The sequence below is a fragment of the Eulemur rufifrons genome, chromosome 4 (assembly GCF_041146395.1).
Source record: "Eulemur rufifrons isolate Redbay chromosome 4, OSU_ERuf_1, whole genome shotgun sequence".
In the NCBI taxonomy this organism is placed as follows: domain Eukaryota; kingdom Metazoa; phylum Chordata; class Mammalia; order Primates; family Lemuridae; genus Eulemur; species Eulemur rufifrons.
In genome coordinates this window covers 82,314,897-82,334,731 of record NC_090986.1, presented here as the reverse complement: position 1 = coordinate 82,334,731, position 19,835 = coordinate 82,314,897, and the positions used below count along the sequence as shown (strand labels likewise).

The 19,835-nt window shown below is 43.2% G+C and overlaps 1 protein-coding gene and 1 pseudogene across 3 annotated transcripts in view; both read left to right on the top strand.

The window, feature by feature from the left end:
* Window positions 1-19,835, top strand: part of PARP4 (poly(ADP-ribose) polymerase family member 4) — a 54,066-nt gene that overhangs the window by 9,739 nt on the left and 24,492 nt on the right. For all 3 annotated transcript variants that reach the window (XM_069467763.1, XM_069467765.1, XM_069467764.1), the window contains exons 4-12: window positions 1,223-1,289; window positions 2,325-2,400; window positions 3,500-3,613; window positions 6,264-6,413; window positions 8,704-8,841; window positions 9,830-10,003; window positions 13,205-13,365; window positions 16,049-16,186; window positions 18,518-18,613. In XM_069467763.1, coding sequence (XP_069323864.1) covers window positions 1,223-1,289; window positions 2,325-2,400; window positions 3,500-3,613; window positions 6,264-6,413; window positions 8,704-8,841; window positions 9,830-10,003; window positions 13,205-13,365; window positions 16,049-16,186; window positions 18,518-18,613 — 1,114 coding nt within the window. The remainder of the gene's footprint in view (window positions 1-1,222; window positions 1,290-2,324; window positions 2,401-3,499; window positions 3,614-6,263; window positions 6,414-8,703; window positions 8,842-9,829; window positions 10,004-13,204; window positions 13,366-16,048; window positions 16,187-18,517; window positions 18,614-19,835) is intronic.
* Window positions 6,655-7,233, top strand: LOC138382877 (KATNB1-like protein 1 pseudogene; annotated as a pseudogene).

The window sequence follows — 19,835 nt, the reverse complement described above, 5'->3', positions numbered from 1 at the left end:
GAGTTTGAGGTTGCTGTGAGCTGTGATGATGTCACTGCATCTACCTGGGTGACAGAGTGAGACCTTGTCTTAAAAAAACCCCAAGCAGTTCTGATGTATATTAAGTTGGAGTAAGCATATGGCATATGTTAGATATCATAATCACTTGGAAGGGTGAACCCTCATCGGGCAAGCAGTCACCCAGAAATGCTGCTACAGTCATCAGACTTTTTTGCTGTCTCAGAAAATGGTAATTAAAACAGCAATCGGCAGAATAGTAGACTCCTTTCAGATTGAAAACATACTGTTCAACATCCAGAATAATTTATTCAGTTTCAGATTACTGCAAATACACTGATGATGTTTGAAATCTTGGTAGTATAATTAAAGCTGAAAAGAAATGCTTGCATTAAAAGAGTTATTCCGGCCGGGCGTGGTGGCTCACGCCTGTAATCCTAGCCCTCTGGGAGGCCGAGGCGGGTGGATTGCTCGAGGTCAGGAGGTCAAGACCAGCCTGAACGAGACCCCGTCTCTACTAAAAATAGAAAGAAATTATCTGGCCAACTAAAAATATATATAGAAAAAAATTAGCTGGGCATGGTGGCGCATGCCTATAATCCCAGCTACTCGGGAGGCTGAGGCAGGAGGATCGCTTAAGCCCAGGAGTTTGAGGTTCCCGTGAGCTAGGCTGACACCACGGCACTCACTTTAGCCCGGGCAACAAAGTGAGACTCTGTCCCAAAAAAAAAAAAAAAAAAAAAGAGTTATTCCTATATATCATGATGCTGTAGTGTTACAACTCTTCTATAAGAAAAATATGAAGCAAAAGCCCACAAAGAGCCCTTGAATTTCCCTTCTCTATAAACTAGAACATCCACAGCTCCTTCATTTGTGACATGAGGACTCTTAGGAACTCATTCTGATCCTGTAGTATATTAGAAATGCATTTTATAACTATGCTTACCATACTCTTCAGAACAGTGCCACTCTAAAATAGAGTTGCAAATAATACCAGTTAGAATTCTCCTCATATGCCTATTAAAATGGGATTAGGATATGTTCTCGCTATCTTATACACCTTCCTCTTTTACTGGTATTGTCCTTAATTACCAATAACTATGGCTAAATCAGAATAGCATAGCAAATATGCTCTATATCCATGAATCTTAATTCAGCAGTTAGGTGAACTCATTATGATAAACCTTTAAGCAGTAAACAAGTGTTTTGTTTGCCTTAATCCTAGAAGTGAAAACAAATGATCTATCCCTGGATGGTGCCTCAGAGAAGGAAAACGTTGTGGAATTCACCAGGTAACTTACTTCTGATCCATAGGACTCTACAGAGTTTGCAGAATGTTTTGTAAACCATAAGCACAGTACTAAAATACTATTTGTAGACTTTTGTAGTATTTTATTTTGTTTAACTCTTTAGTATTTATTTATTTAAGACTTTTTACTTCAACTAGTATAGTGGTAATTATTTTTATCTTCTCAGTATTATATGAGCTTGAATGTAATGATTAGATTAATTGATTTTGCAAAAGAAAAGCCACTGGCAGTAAGATTTGGGCGGCCTGCTCACTCTGTGATTTTACTGAGCAGCCTTTAGAGTAAAGACAGTTTGGGTGGGTGCGGTGGCCCATGTCTGTAATCCCAGCACTTTCGGAGGCTGAGGTGGGAGGATTGCTTGAGCCCGGGAGTTTGAGGATACAGTGAGCTGTTACAGTGCTCCCACTCCAGCCTGGGTGACAGAGCGAGACCCTGTCTCTTAAAAAAAAAAAAAAAGGTTTGTTACTCTTTACCTGATATTTTCAAAAGTGGAAATAACAACCTTCCTCAAATGGAGTATGTAAATCCATAGTTATATATGGCTTTGTAAAGCTTACCAAAACTGCAGCGTTAATTAGGCACCACATCCGATCTTATTCCGTGATGTTAGTGTTTAAAGAGAACAAAATCCAGAATAAAAAATACAGATCTGAGCAATCTGACTCCTTGTTTTAAAGAGGAGTTGACTGTGGTCCAGAGAGGCGTGACAGGGCTTCTGCGGGTCAGAGCCCAGGGCAGCACCGCAGCCTGTGTGTCCCGGGCGCGGCTGGTTCCCGTCCTGCCCCTGCCTCGCGCACCCTTCTTCCGCCGCGCTGGCCGTCAGAGCTGGGAATCGTGCAGAGACAGAACCCAGCTCCCATCACACGGTCCTTGACCCATTTCTAGAATACCCGAGGAGGCGTTAGAGACTCATAATGTGTTTCTTAAGGAATTAGGAGATCTACAAGATAAATTTTATGTTTAGCCTAAAATCCATTTTAATGTAAAAATTTTAATTACACACTGTACTCACTTTAGGTTTTATACAGAAGATGTTGAAATTTCTCATTTTCCTCAAGATTTTGAAGTCGCAAAGTATAACACCTTGGAAAAAGTAAGAATCTTGATTTCTATCTAGCAAAAAGCCACAACTGTTTGAGTGTATTCCAAGTGTTTTTCCTGTTCATTTGCTCATTGTTTTGAAAAATTGTGCATATCCTGAATATCATGTATTCCTTAAAATATGAGTTGATTTTTAATAGTCAAGAAAAGCTGGCTGTTTAAAATTTAGTGTTTAATTTTTTATTATAAAAGTAATGCATGCTCATTTAAAAATGTTAAGCAATGTAACATATTAGCATGGCATTGAAAATAAAAGTCCTTGGCCGGGTGCGGTGACTCACACCTGTAATCCTAGCACTCTGGGAGGCGGAGGTAGGAGGATCGCTTGAGATCAGGAGTTCAGGACCAGCCTGAACAAGACTGAGACCCTGTCTCTACTAAAAATAGAAAAATTAGTTGGGCTCGATGGATCAAGCCTGTAGTCCCAGCTACTTGGGAGGCTGAGGCAGGAGGATTGCTTGACCCCAGGAGTTTGAGGTTGCGGTGAGCTATGATGACACCACTGCACTCTAGCTTAGACAACAGAGCAAGACTCTGTCTCAAAAAACAAAAACAAAAACAAAAACAAAACATAGTCCTCTTCCGTGATATTAACAGTTTCTAGTATTTAGAAAGGGTAGACTTAACAAGTATTTACACCATGTCGAATTTCCATTCCTTTTGCATTGATAAGAAAAACAAAAATTTTTTTAACAAAGTCACACAAATGAAAATCAACACTAGTGCCATACAGTACAAACATATACAGATATATCTATAGTAAAAATAAAGGAGTGAAAAATACCAAAATATTAAAAGTGGTTATATATCTGTAGTAGGATTTCAGGTGATTTTTTTTTTTTTTTTTTTTTTTGAGACAGAGTCTTGAACTCTTGAGCTCAAACGATCCTCCCACCTCAGCTTCCCAGAGTGCTAGGATTATAGGCGTGAGCCACCTCGCCCGGATATTATTTAAATTTTCTTCTTGATCCTTTTCTGTATTTTCTAAATTAGAAATCTAATAATTGATAATTATAATCAACATTTCCAAATGGCGCATGTGATTTGTTATTTCCCTAGTGCAGCTTCTGAAAGCACGTCCTGTTTTTCAGGTGGGGGTGGAGGGAGGCCGGGACACCGTGGTGGTGGAGCTGCAGTGCTCCCAGGACCCCGGGGACTGTCCTTTTCTGATATCCGCTCACTTCCTCCTGGCGGACGGCATGCAGGTAATGTTTATGTTGACTCCTGTGTTTATCTTCCCCTGTTCATGACTAGCTTCCTTGAAGTTGGTCAACGAACCAGGCAGCCTGCTAACCTTTTTCTTCTTACCTGGTATTTTAGCTCAGGCTGCCATAACAAACACCATAGCCTGAGGGCTCAGACAACAGACGTTTCTTTCTTACAGTGCTGAAGGATAGAAGTCCAAGATCAAGGCGCCACACGGTTGATTTCTCTGAGGCCTCTGTCCTTGGCTTGCAGATGGCCACCTTCTTGCTGTGTCCGCACATGGTCTTCCCCCTGTGGGTATCTGTGTCCTAATCTCCTCTTCTTATAAGGACACCAGTCAGATTGGATCAGGGCCCACCCTTATGACCTTATTTAACTTAATTGTTTACCAAATACAGTCCCATATTGAGGTATTAGGACTAGAACATATACATTTTGTGGGGGCACAGTTCAGCCCATAACACCTGGTAAAGTGGAAATGTGTTCTCTTTTGGAATATGGGAGGTGAGGACCTCACCCCCGGATAGAGCGGCACAGGGTCCTGCCAGCCCAGAATATTCACTGGGTGTGGGGCATATAGGATTCCTGTTCTCTCTTGTTCCACGTCACTTATGGGATATTTTCCTAATGTTTACAACTCTAAAAGCGATCCACTGACATACTTCATTCAGTGCCTGCTATGTACCAAGCAACCTACCAGGGCCAGGACCCAAAGATAAAAAATGCTTCACCCTGACCCTCAGGAATCACCATCTGTAAGGAAGCAACATGTGCATCATTACAAATCACTGTGACAGTTCCAGACCTGAAATGTATATGAAGTATCTACGGCTCAGGGTCACAGAGCCCTGGGAATGGCAAGGGAGGCTTTGCAGACGCCATGACCTTTGCCCTAGGTCAGTGTCAAGTCAGGAGCACATTTCCAAGCTAAAAACGATCAACAAACGGAAGTAGATTCAGAATTGATGCCTGAAGTTCAAATAAAATGGCGCGATGCCTACGAGGTGCCTTCTCAACTGGACATTCAGACTTACAGATCTACCGTGGGCCAGGAGACGCAGTTGCTTCTGAGTGGGAGCAGCCCCGATGGAGGTCCACGCGGGCTCGGGAAGCATCGCACTTTGCCCCCACACCAGATGTCAGCCCAGGTACAGGGGAAGGAGACTCAGTAGGTGGGTGTGAGTTCCACGGGGCTTCGAACTCCTATCCCCACAGGAGCCCATATCTCTTGTAACGTTGGGCTACGTTCCAGATGCCCTTATGGGATGTGCCCAGTTATGTGCCATCCTCTCGGAGAAGCCCAAAGCTCCCACCATGAGCTCCCATTCCTGGTGAAGTTTATCAGTGAGGAGTCACTATTACCTAAGCAATTAGGCTGATATTACAGCTGACATTCCACCTGTATCAGGTTTCCATGGGAACAAAACTAGAAAGTCAATCCAGGGTCAAAAGTGTGAAAGAAGGAGAAAGGGTTTTGTTAACCTTGTACCCAGAAATGTATACTATATTTTGTGGAGGATTTAGTTGTTTGGGTAGAGAGTAAGCAAAAACCAAGTTGAAAATCGTGATAGGGTGTGTTATAATTTTTTTCCTTCATTCAAAAAGAAAACTGTCATGCTGCCTGGGCCACCCGTCCCTTCGTGGTGCCTTCCTGCCTTAGCAAGGCTGAGTCTGAGAACTTTTCCTGGGGGAGCCTGGTTTGCGGAGAAGGGAAGCCTGTCCACCTTGACAGAAATTACCCTCATCTAACTAGCAGTGAAAGGATGTTCTGCGGAAGAGGATTTTCCAGCTTGCCTTTCTCCTTAACAGAATCTTTCTGAGGCCATCTTCCAAACTTAAGTTCAACTCTACCTTCTTAGCTGGAGTGACTCAACACGCACTTCTTTATTCCCAGTTTCAGAGGTGTCCTGCAGCCACCGCCTGGGAGGGCCCGTCCGTGTCCTGAGTAGTGTGGGTTCCCCGGGGGCCGCACGCCCCGAGCCAGGGGCTTGGCCAACGCCTACAAGGACACCAGGACTGGGGCAAGTTCTCCCATGTTCTCTGGGGTTCATGTTAGGATAACTGCTCACTGCAGGAGCAGGGATTGCCATGAAGAGCAGAAAATGCCACATCCACGGACAGTTTGGAATGACAGAGGAATCTGTCCCTCTCCAAAGGACCCCTTACTGCGCCTTGAACCCTAACCTAATGGCTTTCCTGCCTTTCTCCTGGCTGGAAGCTATTACTTGGCTTTGATTAAGTGCCTATCTCTAACAGTAGCTCCTTTCTGAGATATTTTTCTTTTCTTCTCTTCCTGTGATTTATGTTTCTCATTTCCAAAAAGCTGGAAAGCCAGATTCCGAAGCTACGTAAATGGTTTGTAAAATAAGAGTCTGTAGGCTCTGAATGACCTTTTGAGTGACTCTGGATGAATCAAATAGGTCTTTTCTATCTGTTGTGCCTTCTTGAGCTTTTTCCCCTCGTACCTCCAGGTTTTAGGCTATTTTGTGAAGCATTGAAAACTTAAGTAATTCCTTGAAAAAACAAGTTTTAAACTCCTTCATGGCAGGGACCTAATTAATGCTTTCCTATGTCTGGTACATCATGAGTGTTCAATAAAGATAGATATGTAAATAATTACTGCACTTTTGCTTATACTATAATTCACAGCATAGAAGACAGTTCACTGTAAAGAAAACCTCTGCGGACGCAAGCGAATACTATGAAAATTACATTGAAGAGCTGAAGGAACAAGGATTTCTACTAAGAGAACATTTTACACCCGAGGCAACCCAATTAGCATCTGAAAAATTGCAAGCGGTAAGATTGATTTATACGCGTTACTTTGTGTTATTGATTGAATATTTCCAACAGAAATGTTTTTGCTTTTACAAATAAAAAACTGTCAGGAGAGGAGTTAAGAAAGGGACAGGTGAGGCACGCGGCCCCGAGTGGGCCCGGCCCGGAGCTGAGGGACACTCTGGGCTGCCGGCGCGGTGCGTCGGTGCCAGGGTAGGGCTGAGGCACTGTGGTACCAGGAGGCACTGGTATTTGAGAGATTATGGCATCTGAAACCCACAGTGTTAAAAAATGGCACTTTTGTTATAATATTAAGGATCATTCCATTGATCTTCCTAGAAAAAGGATCTCTAATTTCACTAATAAGAACATGAAGGAGGTTAAGAAATCTCCAAAACAATTGGCTGCGTGTAAGACTAGAGAGTGGACAAGCTGCTGGAAGCCCAGATAAGCTGCCTAAGGTGATCTGTCACAGAAGGGAAGCTCATCGTCCCTTTCCAAATCCTTGTTACAGAAAAAAACAGTCCCCTCAAAGTGTGGGCGTTGACATGGCAAATAAAGAAAATTAACTGGCTTGTGCAGGCCACCTGCCTGAAAAATCAGGCCATGGGGGTCGAACATACTTGATTAGCTCCCGTGATTCTAGTTCTTCACAGACAGCCCATCATCAAAATATAGTGAGTTTCTTTCTGAGGTTTCTCAGGACCATGAAACCATGGTTCAAGTTTTGTTCAGTAGGAATTTGAGATTGAATGTAGCTTTAACTTTCTGGAGAAAGAGAAGTCTAGGTGAACTTGCAGCTTGGAGCTGGGGTAGATTGCCTTCCTGTGCTCACCAATAGTTTCCAGGGAGAAAAACAACGTACCTCCCGCGGCTGCTGTGTAGACTTGTTGCCTCTAATAAAGCCACTGCTTACAAACAAATTTGAAGAATATATAATAGTTGGTTTAAACTGGCTTCCAGCAGTCATAAAAAGGTGATGGTCAGAACTATCATCCAAAACAGAAATTATAAATGATGGAAATATTCTGATTTTAAAACAACAATTAAGTGGATTATGGGAGCAGAAACCCATCTTACCTTGGTTCCAGGATACACTGGTAACAGCTAAGGATGGAGATGTGTGTTTATTACAGTTTCATAGAGAGTTTCCTCTGCTATAGACCACTTGGTTATTCAAAACATCTCTGGACTGTTTACAAAGAAAGGTCTCTTCTGAGAACTGTGAGCTGTGGAAGAAATCACAACCATTTTTCCTTTTAAAAAGCCACGCAATAAAACCACTAATAAAACCCTAACAATCTGTTTCACATTGAAGTGGGAAAATATCCAAAAGAAGCAGCTTCACTGAGGTGAGAGTGCACTAGGAAGACTGGGGATTTATATGGTTATTTGAGGACACCGTTTAAGAACAGTGCAGTCCGGTCCCAGTGCGATCCTGCATAAGAACATAGTGTACACTAATTCAAAAAATAAGACAGGACTTATTACTAGGAACCACAAAGACCAATCATTCCATTTTTTAAAGACTGTGTTTTATAAAAAAGCACGTAAACGTGTGCAGCTATTTTCTTATGTTGAAAAGACTGAAAGTTAAAAACATCATGGCAAAAATCAATATTAAACATGTTTGCCCACACTGAGATACTGTGTATGCAAAATGCCTTAATTATTAATAAGCCAATGTGTTACCACACCAATATCTGTTTAAAAAATTAAAACCAAACATTCTTCTGGCAGGGTAAAATCATGGAATTAAATCAGGGGTTTACAGTCATGTAGAAAGTTGTTGAAACGTATTCCACACTATTTTTAAAACTTGAGAATAGTTTTAGTATCTCAAGATTTTTTTTCCAGAATCATGTCACGTATGTATGTCTTATCCCTATCTAAAGAAAAAGTGAGTATGTGTGAATGCTTAACTGGATACGTCCATGGATTTGGCTAATTTATATTCATTTTTTATTGTATATAGATTTCTAATATTTTTTATTTATGTTTCACTCAAACATCTTTCATTTGAGTAAATTCACTAAATATTTCCAAGAAAAGAAAAAGAAAAAAAAGAAAAGGAACGGTAAACCCATAGAAAGGCACGGAAGCCGAGTGGGGTGTGAGTTCCAGGGCAAGCCATGGGCGGTTTTAATGTCGACAGACCCTACAGCTTTTGAAAGATTCATTCCAGGATGGAGGAGAGCCCACCGGAGAGGGTTCAGTTACCTGGCTGAGGGTGACTCTCCTAGGCTGTAGTTAGTTGTTTCTCCTCACCCCTCTCATGACTTTTTAGTGGCATTTCTTTGTTATTTTGTAGTTGCTCTTGGAGGAGGTCATAAATTCAAGCACTCTGAGCCAAGAGGTGGGCGACTTGGTGGAGATGATTTGGGCGGAGGCCCTGGGCCACCTGGAGCACACACTTCTCAAGCCCGTGAACAGCATCAGCCTCAACGATGTAAGTCAAGTGTGTTGTGGAAACGGAAGACGACGAACCTGCTTCCTGGAGTATTAGCTTAAATAATAACCCTTACATTTGCGTGCTGATCCGATTGCTCTGGAATTCAGTCCTCACTGTTCTTTCCTTTTGCCCTGAACACTGAGAGCACTAAGGAGAACATGTATTTCCGAGAAAACTAGACATCCCCGTCTATAAAATGTCAGCCCCAAGAGCTGATCAAAGGTAGGCTTCCGGTGCCGGCTACTTAGCAGGCCTGACCCTCTGGGCCAAGAGGTTTGCAGGAGGCCTGAGGGACACGGATGGTCTTGGTCCCCAGTTAGAGGCCCAGACCCTAACCCACTTCATGGTGACTTCACAGTCTCGTACCTTCTGACTTCCTAGGAAAGGCAGGCATGCTTCTGGCCCTCCAGGAAATGCTCCTCTCTTCTTGATTATGTATATTTGCAACTGAAAGAGCAAATGAAAGAAGATATCCCCAATGGTGCGACTTGTGCAATTGCATTATGGTAGTAAAATAATATGGACAAATTTCCTCTATGGAATTAAACTAATCTATCTCAGGGAGAAAAAGGTTTCTTGGGGTAGAGTCCATGAAGTGCTTGTGTAATCAGAAACACGTTCAGGAGGTTTTTGCTCCTGGTTTGATTCTGACATTTGTCTGTATTTCTCATGTGAAAAGCACATCTCCTGCAGTTGCATGAGTGCTCCTCTCTCTGTACGCGTATGTATGTACACGTGGCAACATGTGTATAGAAATATAAGACTCTGGCTCTTTCCTCTAGTTAAGCTGAGCCCAGTTTTGGAAGAATCCTCAAGACAGCTGAGATATGTCTCCAGTAAAGATCAGCGTTTGCCTTGTGGTGCTGTCCAGTAGAAAACAGACAGTTGCGACACGTCCAACAATTATGTTAAATATTTTTTGTACATTCTTCTTTACTTCTGTGATTATCAAGACTTCAAAGTATATATGATCTTGTGTTTAAAGGTGAGCAGGGCAGAGGGAATTCTCCAGCTAGTTAGGGCAGCGCTGAAAACCGGAGAGACGGCAGAGCAGTTGCGGAAGACGATGGCTGAGTTCTACAGGCTGATACCTCACAAGGCTCCAGCACCTGATGAAGTTAACTTGGGACTGTTAGCTAAGAAAGAGGACCTTTGCCAGGTAAACCTCTGAAATATAGAATTCAATTTAAAATATGTTGGGGGGGATCTTTAAAAATCTGATGAATAAGGTAAAACTGAATTACAAGAGTTGTCTCCAGATTTGTGCTCAAAAATAAATTATTGTACCATTTCAGAAGCCTCTGGGTGCACACGTAAGTTACTTAAACCATATTCGCAAGTGTGACTGTCGGCATGGTGCTGCAAATGCAGAACTGTGTTCAGAATTGCTACGTCGTGAAAGGACTGTCCACACCCTGAGATTAGTTAGGATTCTCTCTGGAGAAGAAATGGAAAACTGCAACTGACTCAAACAGTTTGTGACTCTGCACTGTGCAAAGACCAGCTGTGGGCTGGTTGCTGTCCCAGCTCACCCTGTGACTCAGTTACTCAGAGTTACGGTCAGGGTGCCAGCCTCTTTCCATCTCTCTGTGCTTCCTATAACGTCGCCCTCCGCCCTCCGCCCTCTGCCCTCTGCCCTCCACCCGGCTCCCTCACAGTCAGTGTGTGACTGCGGTAGTTCTAGGATCCCATCGGGAATATTTCCTTTTGTGTGTCACACAGGAGGACGCTGGCAGACTCGTATTTCTTTGGTCAGAATTGAGTCATGTGCACATCCTACACCAGGCTCTGATGAGGAAAGTGGAGTTTCTCAGAAGTGGGCCAGCTCCCCTCGCTGCGGGGAAGGAGCAGGGCTCAGTTAGCAAAGAGGAAGGAAGTGGCCACCCCTGCCCTGGACAAAGCCATGGTCACCCTCTGGGTCTGAATTGCCTCATCTGTGCCTGAGGGGTTGGGACAAGATCAGAGATCCATAACTTAGGCTTCAGAGGAGTTTATGGATGTGAAATTTTGCATGTTTGGGGGAAATGACAGCTTTCGACAGATTCCCAAAGGAGTTAGTAATCCAAAATAAGGAAAGAACCAGTAAATGAAAAGATGTACGACCTTTTCAAATTTTAAAAATTGTATGATTTACCTAACACTAAACATAAAGAATCTCATCATCAGTTTTACTAAGAGGGAACATGGTGCCCGTCCAAATACTTCTTAATTTAAATTGATATTTTGAATAGATAATACATCTACATGATTCAAAAGCCAAAATTACATTAAAAAGATGTACTCAGAGAAATCTCTGTTCTACCCTGTCCGGCCTGCCCCACTCCCATCCCCCACTCTAACAGGGAACCATTTTTATTAGTTTCATTTCATCTTTGCAGAGTTTCTTTATATATTTATTGAAATATATTATCATTATTCACATTTTTACATAACTTGACTTTTTTTTAATATATCCTATACGTGGAGGTCATCCTCGTTCTCCTATCCCACCGTGGGGACTTGCCATGTATGTCTACTGCCAGGGATTTGGATTATTGCTGGATTTTGCTACAACAAACAATGCCACAGTGAATAACCTCGTGTATTTGTCACTTCATACTTGGACAGGCATATCCCTGGGATGGGGTCGCAGAAGTAGAAGTGCTGGGTTAACGGATAGATAGATACCGTCGTCTGATTCCCTCCCGAGCGTTGTACAGTTTTGCCCTCCCACTGTCAAAGAAGGAGAGTTTCCATTTCCCGGAGTCTCACCAAGAGCAAGTTTGCCAAACTCTTAGGCTTTTACCAGTCTGAGGGGTGAGAAATGGCCCCTCCGTGTGAGGCTGAGCACCTTCCAGTGCCTAAGGGCCATTTGTTTCTTCTGTGAACTGTCTGTTCGTGTCCTTTGCCTCTTGTTCTTATGAGTCTTGCTGTCTTTCTTCATGATTTTTGAAAGCTCTTCACATGTTAGGAGGCACAGTCTGCCATGTGAGTTGTGCAAGTATTTTTCTCCGTTTGTCTTTTTACTTTGCTTATGGTGAATTTTTTTTTGTTGGTGGTAGTGATGGCTGACTTGTTTTGTTTCTACCCTACAGAAGTTTTTTGCTTTTGTGTAGAAAAATGCATTAGTGTTTTATTTTATGGCTGCTGGGTTTGAGGCACAGTTAGAAAGGCCCTACGCACGCCGAGGTCATAAAGACACCCGGAGCAGAATGGCCAGCGCCCCCCTTCAGTGGCTCCCTCGTCTCAAAGCTACTGAAGCCACAAGTCCACAGATCCACAGGCCAAGCAGAGTCCACGCCACGGGGGCTGCAGCCCTGCCCCCAGGCTCCAGGGCCTGAGAAGGGAGAAGGGATGCTCGGGTTCTCTCTCAGGGAGCGGACCCAGGTCTCGTGCATCTTTGTATCTTCCTGTTAGATCTGGTTTCCCTCAGCCCCAGGAACAGATAGGCAGAGTCACCAAGGCTGCAACAGACAAAGGAGTTTATTCTCTAGCTCAAGCTAGGGTCCAAGGCTCAGAGCACCAACGCAGTGGCCTCTCCACCAGCCAGGACCCCGCCCTAGGGTGGGCACTAAGCTTTTATACTCATCAGTAGGTTACATGTATTGGGCACACCATTCCCCCCCTCCCCCTCCCCCTCCCCCTCCCCCCTTTTAGTTCATTTGCTCTTTCAAAAGTGGCTGATAGTGTTGGCTCCTGATTGGCCAGTTTCCAAGCCGGGGTTTGGCTCCTGATTGGCCAGTTTCCAAGCCAGGGCCTTGGCTGCTGATTGGCCAGTTTCCAAGCCAGGGCTTTCAGTTGTTACTAGCGGCATTCCGGGGAGGGGGAGGGCCTGTGTCGGGGACACCAAAACTTAGGCCTATCCTAGGAGGTCCAGTCTGTCATGGAGTTACTCCTGTTTTCCTTCCTGCTCTACATTCCCAAGCTGATAAAACGTCTGCATGCCGAGCACACTTAAAGAATTTTTTAAGCAGAATTAGACTTGAACTCTCATGATCCTGAGATCTCATTCAGTCGTTATCTCCTGCTTGCTGTGGGATCTTGAGTAATCTAACTTTCCAGAGCCTCACTTTCCTCATCTATACAGTGAGGATCATAAGACCTCCCTTAGGGTCTTAGTAAGGCTTAAGTGAATAATGTATCTGGAAACACTGTTTAATAATAATGTGCTGTGCTAATGTGATGTACACTAGTACCATGATCGTATATTGGGCTATCAGTGAGGCAACTATATTAACTTTAATATACGACTAACAGCAAATATTGATCAAAAGTTTTGGGGAAAAAAACTGATTCTTTCAATCTTTTTGAGAAAATGTTAATGTAATATTAATTTTGATATGTGATGATTCTAACGGCTGTGTGTCATTTCCTCCCACAGCTAATCAGAGACCTGGTTAATGTCTGTGAAACTAGCTTGTCTAAACCTAATCCACCATCTCTTGCCAAATACCGGGCTTTGAGATGCAAAATTGAGCATGTTGAACAGAATACTGAAGAATTTTTTAGGGTTAAAAAAGTGGTATTGCAGAATAATCGCAGGTAAGCATAAAGGAAATGTCTCAGGATCTGTTATGCTGTAATACTCTCTGAGATTCTGTTAAAGAGCTGATCAGTAATTACCTAGATAATTTAATCCGCAGCAACAAGATACAGTGGTGATGGTGTGATCACAAATTACTCTCTTCTGTGTTTATAACAGAGCCTGAGGCAGGATTCTGTGCTGGAAAACACTCCCTACTATTCCACTCTGATTTCAAGGTTACCTAATCTTGTTGAGGATTAAATTTAAGAATTTTAAATCAAAACGTGTTTGAATTTGTGTGTTGAAGGGCATTACAGGCGAAAATTCACTTTAAGATCTAAACATGCAGGAATATGTGTATAACATCTGCTAACATGGCCACTCTGTGGCATGGAAAACTTTACCGGAAAACCTGGAAACACATCAAGAAAGTTGGCGTCCCTGACTATCAGCTGTGCTTGTGCCCTCACTCCCTCGTGTGCCCGCAGTCTTGTGATCTGCATTCCACAATCACAGCACAGGGGACAGATGGGCTGCGTAGACCAGCCTCACTGTGTGTCAGCACCTCTGAAGGTCACCTTGGCCGAGTTCATGCCCAACTTCACATTCAGAAACTCGTTGAAGTTCTCAAGATTCTGTGTACTGGGTGTTAAACCATTGGTAGCTTGAAATCAGCTACAGTGGGAGGATTTGCACCATGAAAGTCAGCAAATGCTGCAGATTGGGGTTGTGTGTGGGCTTCAACCTTACCAATAACATAAACAGCTGGTTAACACATAGTTTATGTTATATGTGTTATATACTATATTCTTACAACAAAGTAAGCTAGAAAAAAGAAACTGTTACCAAGAAAATCATAAGGAAGAGAAAATGTATTTGCTATTCATTAAGTGGAAGTGGATCATCATAAAGGTCTTCACGCTGAGTAGGCTGAGGAGGAGGAAGAGGAGAGGTTGGTCTTGCTGTCTCGGGGGTGGCAGAGGGGAAAGAAAATTTGCATATAAGTCGACCCACGCAGTTCAATCCTGAGTTGGTCAAGGGTCGACTGTACCAAATACCACTGAATCATACACTTAATGGTTACCTTTATGTTCCATGAATTTCACTTCAATTTTTAAAAAAATCCATTCCTACCCACCTTCTCCAGATTTAGTTTTTATGTGTCATCAGATTATTTTGATTTGATTTGACCTTTGACCCTCCCCTAGCTGACTTCCCAGTGACAGTGAAGGTAGAACTGGGAGGGGAATAAGTGGCCTTCTCCAGGGCAGATGGGAAGCAAGGGCTGTGTCAGGCCCTGGGGAGGGGCAGCTACAGCCCGGCCAGCTGGTGCCCCCCAGGGGGCACGGGGAGCCCCCTCCCACTCCCAGGGCGCGAGTCTTCACGCCACAAAAGCGGGCCGCTCCCGAGGGATGGATTCTGCCGCTGTGGAAAACCAGATTTTCTCCATTTCATTTCACTAATGATAAATATTATTTTTTTCTAGTTATAAAATTCATGTTATTTGATGAAAGCTTGGAAAATATGGAAAAATATGAAGACAACTAAAAATCACTCAAAATCTCCTCACCCAGAGATAATGTAACCCCTGTTAGCATTTTGGTGTAGAATGCAGCCCAGACTGAACTATTGAATCTTCTCCTCACCCCATGGTGTGCTGAGAAGCCAGCTCTCCGAAATGAAAGTAATATTTGTGATATTTGCTGATTTCTGTGGCGTGAATACTCCCACCACGGGTAATGTCAAGGTGCCGGCGTGACACCACTGAGCGTGGGGTTGGGAGGACGTGCACGACAGGCTGCGTGCCCTGCCCAGCACCCCGGTCTCCTCCCAGGCCGCCCCATCTGAGCCCACCAGAGGCCCTGTGGGGTCTCCTCCCTGCCTCCCCATCACCGTGCTCTGTCATCCTCGTCTGTTGTCTTTCTGCCGTTTACTGCGCAGCCGTCTTCAGTCCAGACCCCACTGTCCCGTCTACTCTGCCAAGACAACGTCCTTCCCGCCGTTCCCCCCTCCTGCCCTGTCCAACCCATTTTCCCACGACGACCAGTTAGATCTTGAAACATGCATTGTATGGGGTGGCATTTCGATAAATGTCACCTCTCAAGGGAGCCCTTCCTTGACCACCCTCCCTCTGAACCTGGTTGGTTTCCTTAGTAGTGCTTAGAATAAGGTATTTGATAGCTTAATTTTTGTCTCTCTCATTAGAATGTAAGTTCCATGAAGCCAGAGCCCATATTGTCTTATTTCCAATGCCTGGCAGAATATTCGGCACAGACTGTTCATTCAATGAATGCATGAATGAATGAACCCGTTTACTCTGTTGTCACGTATACATGAAATGAAACTATATATCCATTTCATATATATGACAACAGAGTAAACGGGTTCATTCATTCATATATATGAATGAAACTATATATTCTATATATTATATATTTGAGATCACATTATGTATAAAGTTTTGTAATCTTATAAATTTTATATTTTACTGTAAGCTTTACTTCATATCCTTATTTATTTTTTAGGAATGTGATTTTCTAATAGCTGCATAGTATTTCCAAGATGTGTTGTGTTGCAGTTCATTGAATCTGTTCCCTGATAATGGACATTTGGATTGCGTCAGGATTTCTTCTGCTAATACTGATTTTTTGTTTTGCTTCCAATTATATAATCTCACGGTTTTTCTTCTGGTTCTTACAGTATGAGTCCAGTGGATATCTTGGAGATATTTAGGGTTGGGAGAGTGAACGAAACCACAGAGTTTCTGAGCAGACTTGGCAACGTGAGGCCTTTGCTGCACGGCTCCGCGGTGCGAAACGCCGTCGGAATCCTGTCTCGGTACGAGTTGGCTGCCTTTACCCGTCAGAATCTTCAGCCTCACAAATGTGACGGGTTCTACTTTTTTTTCCTACTTTTTTCTATATTACAGAAGTTTTTTCAGTTAAAATCAGCCAGCTTATTGCATTCTGGAGAAAATTACATACTAATTACATACTTTATGTCATTTAAATCACATATTTATTATTTTTTAATGTGTAGTACATGAGTCTGAATAGCTTCTTGAAGACCATCATATAATGAAAAGTGATTCTATGTTTCGTGACTCTTCCATGTGTGTCTGATCTGGGGACAGCCCAATACTTAAAGAGAAAGGTCTAGAAATTAGAGTTCCCAGATAGTGTGAGTTATTTATTCAAAACATAACTCGGCCGGGCGCGGTGGCTCACGCCTGTAATCCTAGCACTCTGGGAGGCCGAGGTGGGCGGATCGTTTGAGCTCAGGAGTTCGAGACCAGCCTGAGCAAGAGCGAGACCCCATCTCTACTAAAAATAGAAAGAAATTATATGGACAGCTAAAAATATATATAGAAAAAATTAGCCGGGCATGGTGGTGCATGCCTGTAGTCCCAACTACTCGGGAGGCTGAGACAGGAGGATCCCTTGAGCTCAGGAGTTTGAGGTTGCTGTGAGCTAGGCTGACGCCACGGCACTCACTCTAGCCTGGGCAACAGAGTGAGACTCTGTCTCAAAAAAAAAAAAAAACATAACTCTAATTTTCTGCTTGCTTTGAATAATCCCTTAATATTAGAGCTGAAGCTGAGGTCACAAGGACAGGGGAAAATATGATTAAATTAGATACTTTAATTAAGTGTTTAAAAGAAACTTAAAAGAAATCTGTAATAAGATCCATCTGGAGGCCGGGCGCGGTGGCTCACGCCTGTAATCCTAGCACTCTGGGAGGCCGAGGTGGGTAGATCGCTCGAGGTCAGGAGTTCGAGACCAGCCTGAGCAAGAGTGAGACCCCGTCTCTACTAAAAATAGAAAGAAATTATATGGACAACTAAAATATATATATACAAAAAAATTAGCCGGGCATGGTGGCGCATGCCTGTAGTCCCAGCTACTCGGGAGGCTGAGGCAGTAGGATCGCTTAAGCCCAGGAGTTTGAGGTTGCTGTGAGCTAGGCTGACGCCACGGCACTCACTCTAGCCCGGGCAACAGAGTGAGACTCTGTCTCAAAAAAAAAAAAAAAAAAAAAAAAAAAAAAGATCCATCTGGAAAAAACTTTAAAGTGCTGTTAAGGGACCCAAAATACAAATTGCATTAACCAGAATGATGCCAATTTTCCTTGAACTAATCTAGAACTTTAGTGCTATCATAATAAAAGTACTATTAAGATTTTTTAAAAATAAAAAGCTGATTCTACAGCACACATCTTTAAAAATTTTTGACATTATGAGAATAATTCTGAAAGAGAAGAGTAGGAAGGGAGGGTTAACCAAGCAGACGTCAAAACATTAAATAAACACAAATGAACTCAAAAACATTGAAGACTGATACAAGTAGCTTTAGCTCTGTAGAAGATAGTTTCTTCGATACTATATGTAAAAATAAGTGGGTAACCACCTGGAAAACATATAAAGTTAGACTCTTACCTCATTCCTCATAAGTAAACTCCAGATAGAGCAAATATTTAAATATTTAAAATGAAAACATAAAAGTACTATGTGAAAAATGGGAGGATATTTTTAAAAATAATCTTTGAATAGGAATGGCCCTTCTAAGTAGGACCAAAACCCAAAGCCACGAACAACAGATGTTTGTATAACAAAAGGCAGAAATCTTCCTTTACCCACCTTCCCAGAAATAACCATTGGTTTCGCTTTGTTTGCAAGGAGTCTCTGCGTCAGTTCTTGAGCCAGGGAGAGCTGCGGTCAGCTTTGGGCTGACCCCTCACCCCACTGTGCACTCTGACCACGGCCTAGGCCTAGAGGGTGCAGGAAATGGGGCTGGTCCCAACAGTGATAAGAGACTGGCTGCAGCTTGTGACTTTTTATTATTATTAGTAGTAGTAGTATTTTTACAGACAGGGTCTCCTTCTGCCACCCAGGCTGGAGTGCAGTGGCACAATCATAGCTCACTGCAGCCTCGAACTCCTGGGCTCCAGCGATCCTCCCACCTCAGCCTCCAGAGGTGCTGGGGTTACAGGCCTGTGCCACTGCACTGAGCCTCAGCCTGTGACATCTTAATGGCACCCAGAGCTTCTCTGTGTTTTTCTTTTCATTTTATGCTTTTTTTAAATAGTAGCTGCCTCTGCTAGAATTACAAGACTATAATAAAAGATTCCTTTTTTTTCTAGTTGATCATTAAAATTTCCTTTTCTTTTTAGAGGGTTGCTTTTACCCAAAGTAGTTGAAGATCGTGGTGTGAAAAGAACAGATATTGGAAATCTTGGGAGTGGGATTTATTTCAGCGATTCACTCAGGTATGTTCCGTCGGTAATCAAGGAATCGTTACTGGGTGCTTGCTATGCGTTTTCCTCTGTCTTTGCTTGGTAGGGGAGTTTATCACCCAAAAAAATTCACTGTAAGCAACCAGTTTTCTCAGTATGCTGTAGAAGCATGTCCTTTGTGGTAAATATTGGGGAAAATTATATTTGAAATCATCTTAGTGATTTTACTGTCCTAGAGTTTTTACATATATTTTCTCACTGAGTCCTTACGACATCCCCCTCAGGTAAGTCCTGTCGTTGTCCCCAGATGGCAGATGGGAGCACTGAGGGACAGTGAGGGTATTTTGCCTCAGGTCATGCAGCTAAAATAGGATGCGGGCAGGACTCAGCTTTCCGGGCGGGCTCTGTCCAGAGACAGCAATCTTGACTCCCACAGCACAGGATCTCGCCTCGAAACAGTTCCTCTATTGCATGTGACCTCGATATGCCTGGAATACTATTTCATCTTCAGCATCCTTGGTAATATCTAAAGCGGCCCTCATAAGAGTCACAACGTATCGAGTGCCCACCTGTGCTAGGCACCAGGTGAGGGCTCTAAGTGCATCTTCTGTCGACTTCACCGTTGGTATCCTGACATCATTTTCTGAAAGGAAACAGACTCAGAGAGGTTGTGTAACTTGCCTAAGGTTGCAGGGCCAGGTAAGGGATGGAGGCTGGGTTCAGGTCCAGGACAAAGGGATAATTATCCAGGATGTTTAAAGCGTTCCTACAAATAAGAAAAGGATGAAAAACCCTATAAGCAAATGGGCAAAAGATGTGAATGGAAACCTAATAGAAGAGGAAACATAAATGGATGATAATGTCTGAAAAGATTAGTAATCAAAACCATGCAAATTAAACCATAATGGGATACCATTTCACCCTAGCAGACTGACAAAAATAAAAGATGAGTTTCACATCTCTAGGTGTGGGTGAACCTCTAGAACAATGTGAACTCTCAAACACTGCTGGTCAGAGTATGAGTTGGTAAACGCTCTGGAAAGTATTGGCTCATCTGGTGCAGCTGTGGCCCAGGAGTCCTGCTGATCAGCCTGTGGGCCAGGAAGCAGCGGTTCTCGGTCCTGCCTGCACACGGAATGTTCCGGGCGAGCTTGACGCACCCCACAACAGCTAAGTCAGGGTCTCCTGTGGCGAGGCTTGGCTATCATCGGTAGTTTTGAAGCTCCCTGGGTGATGTCAGTATGCAGCCAGGCTT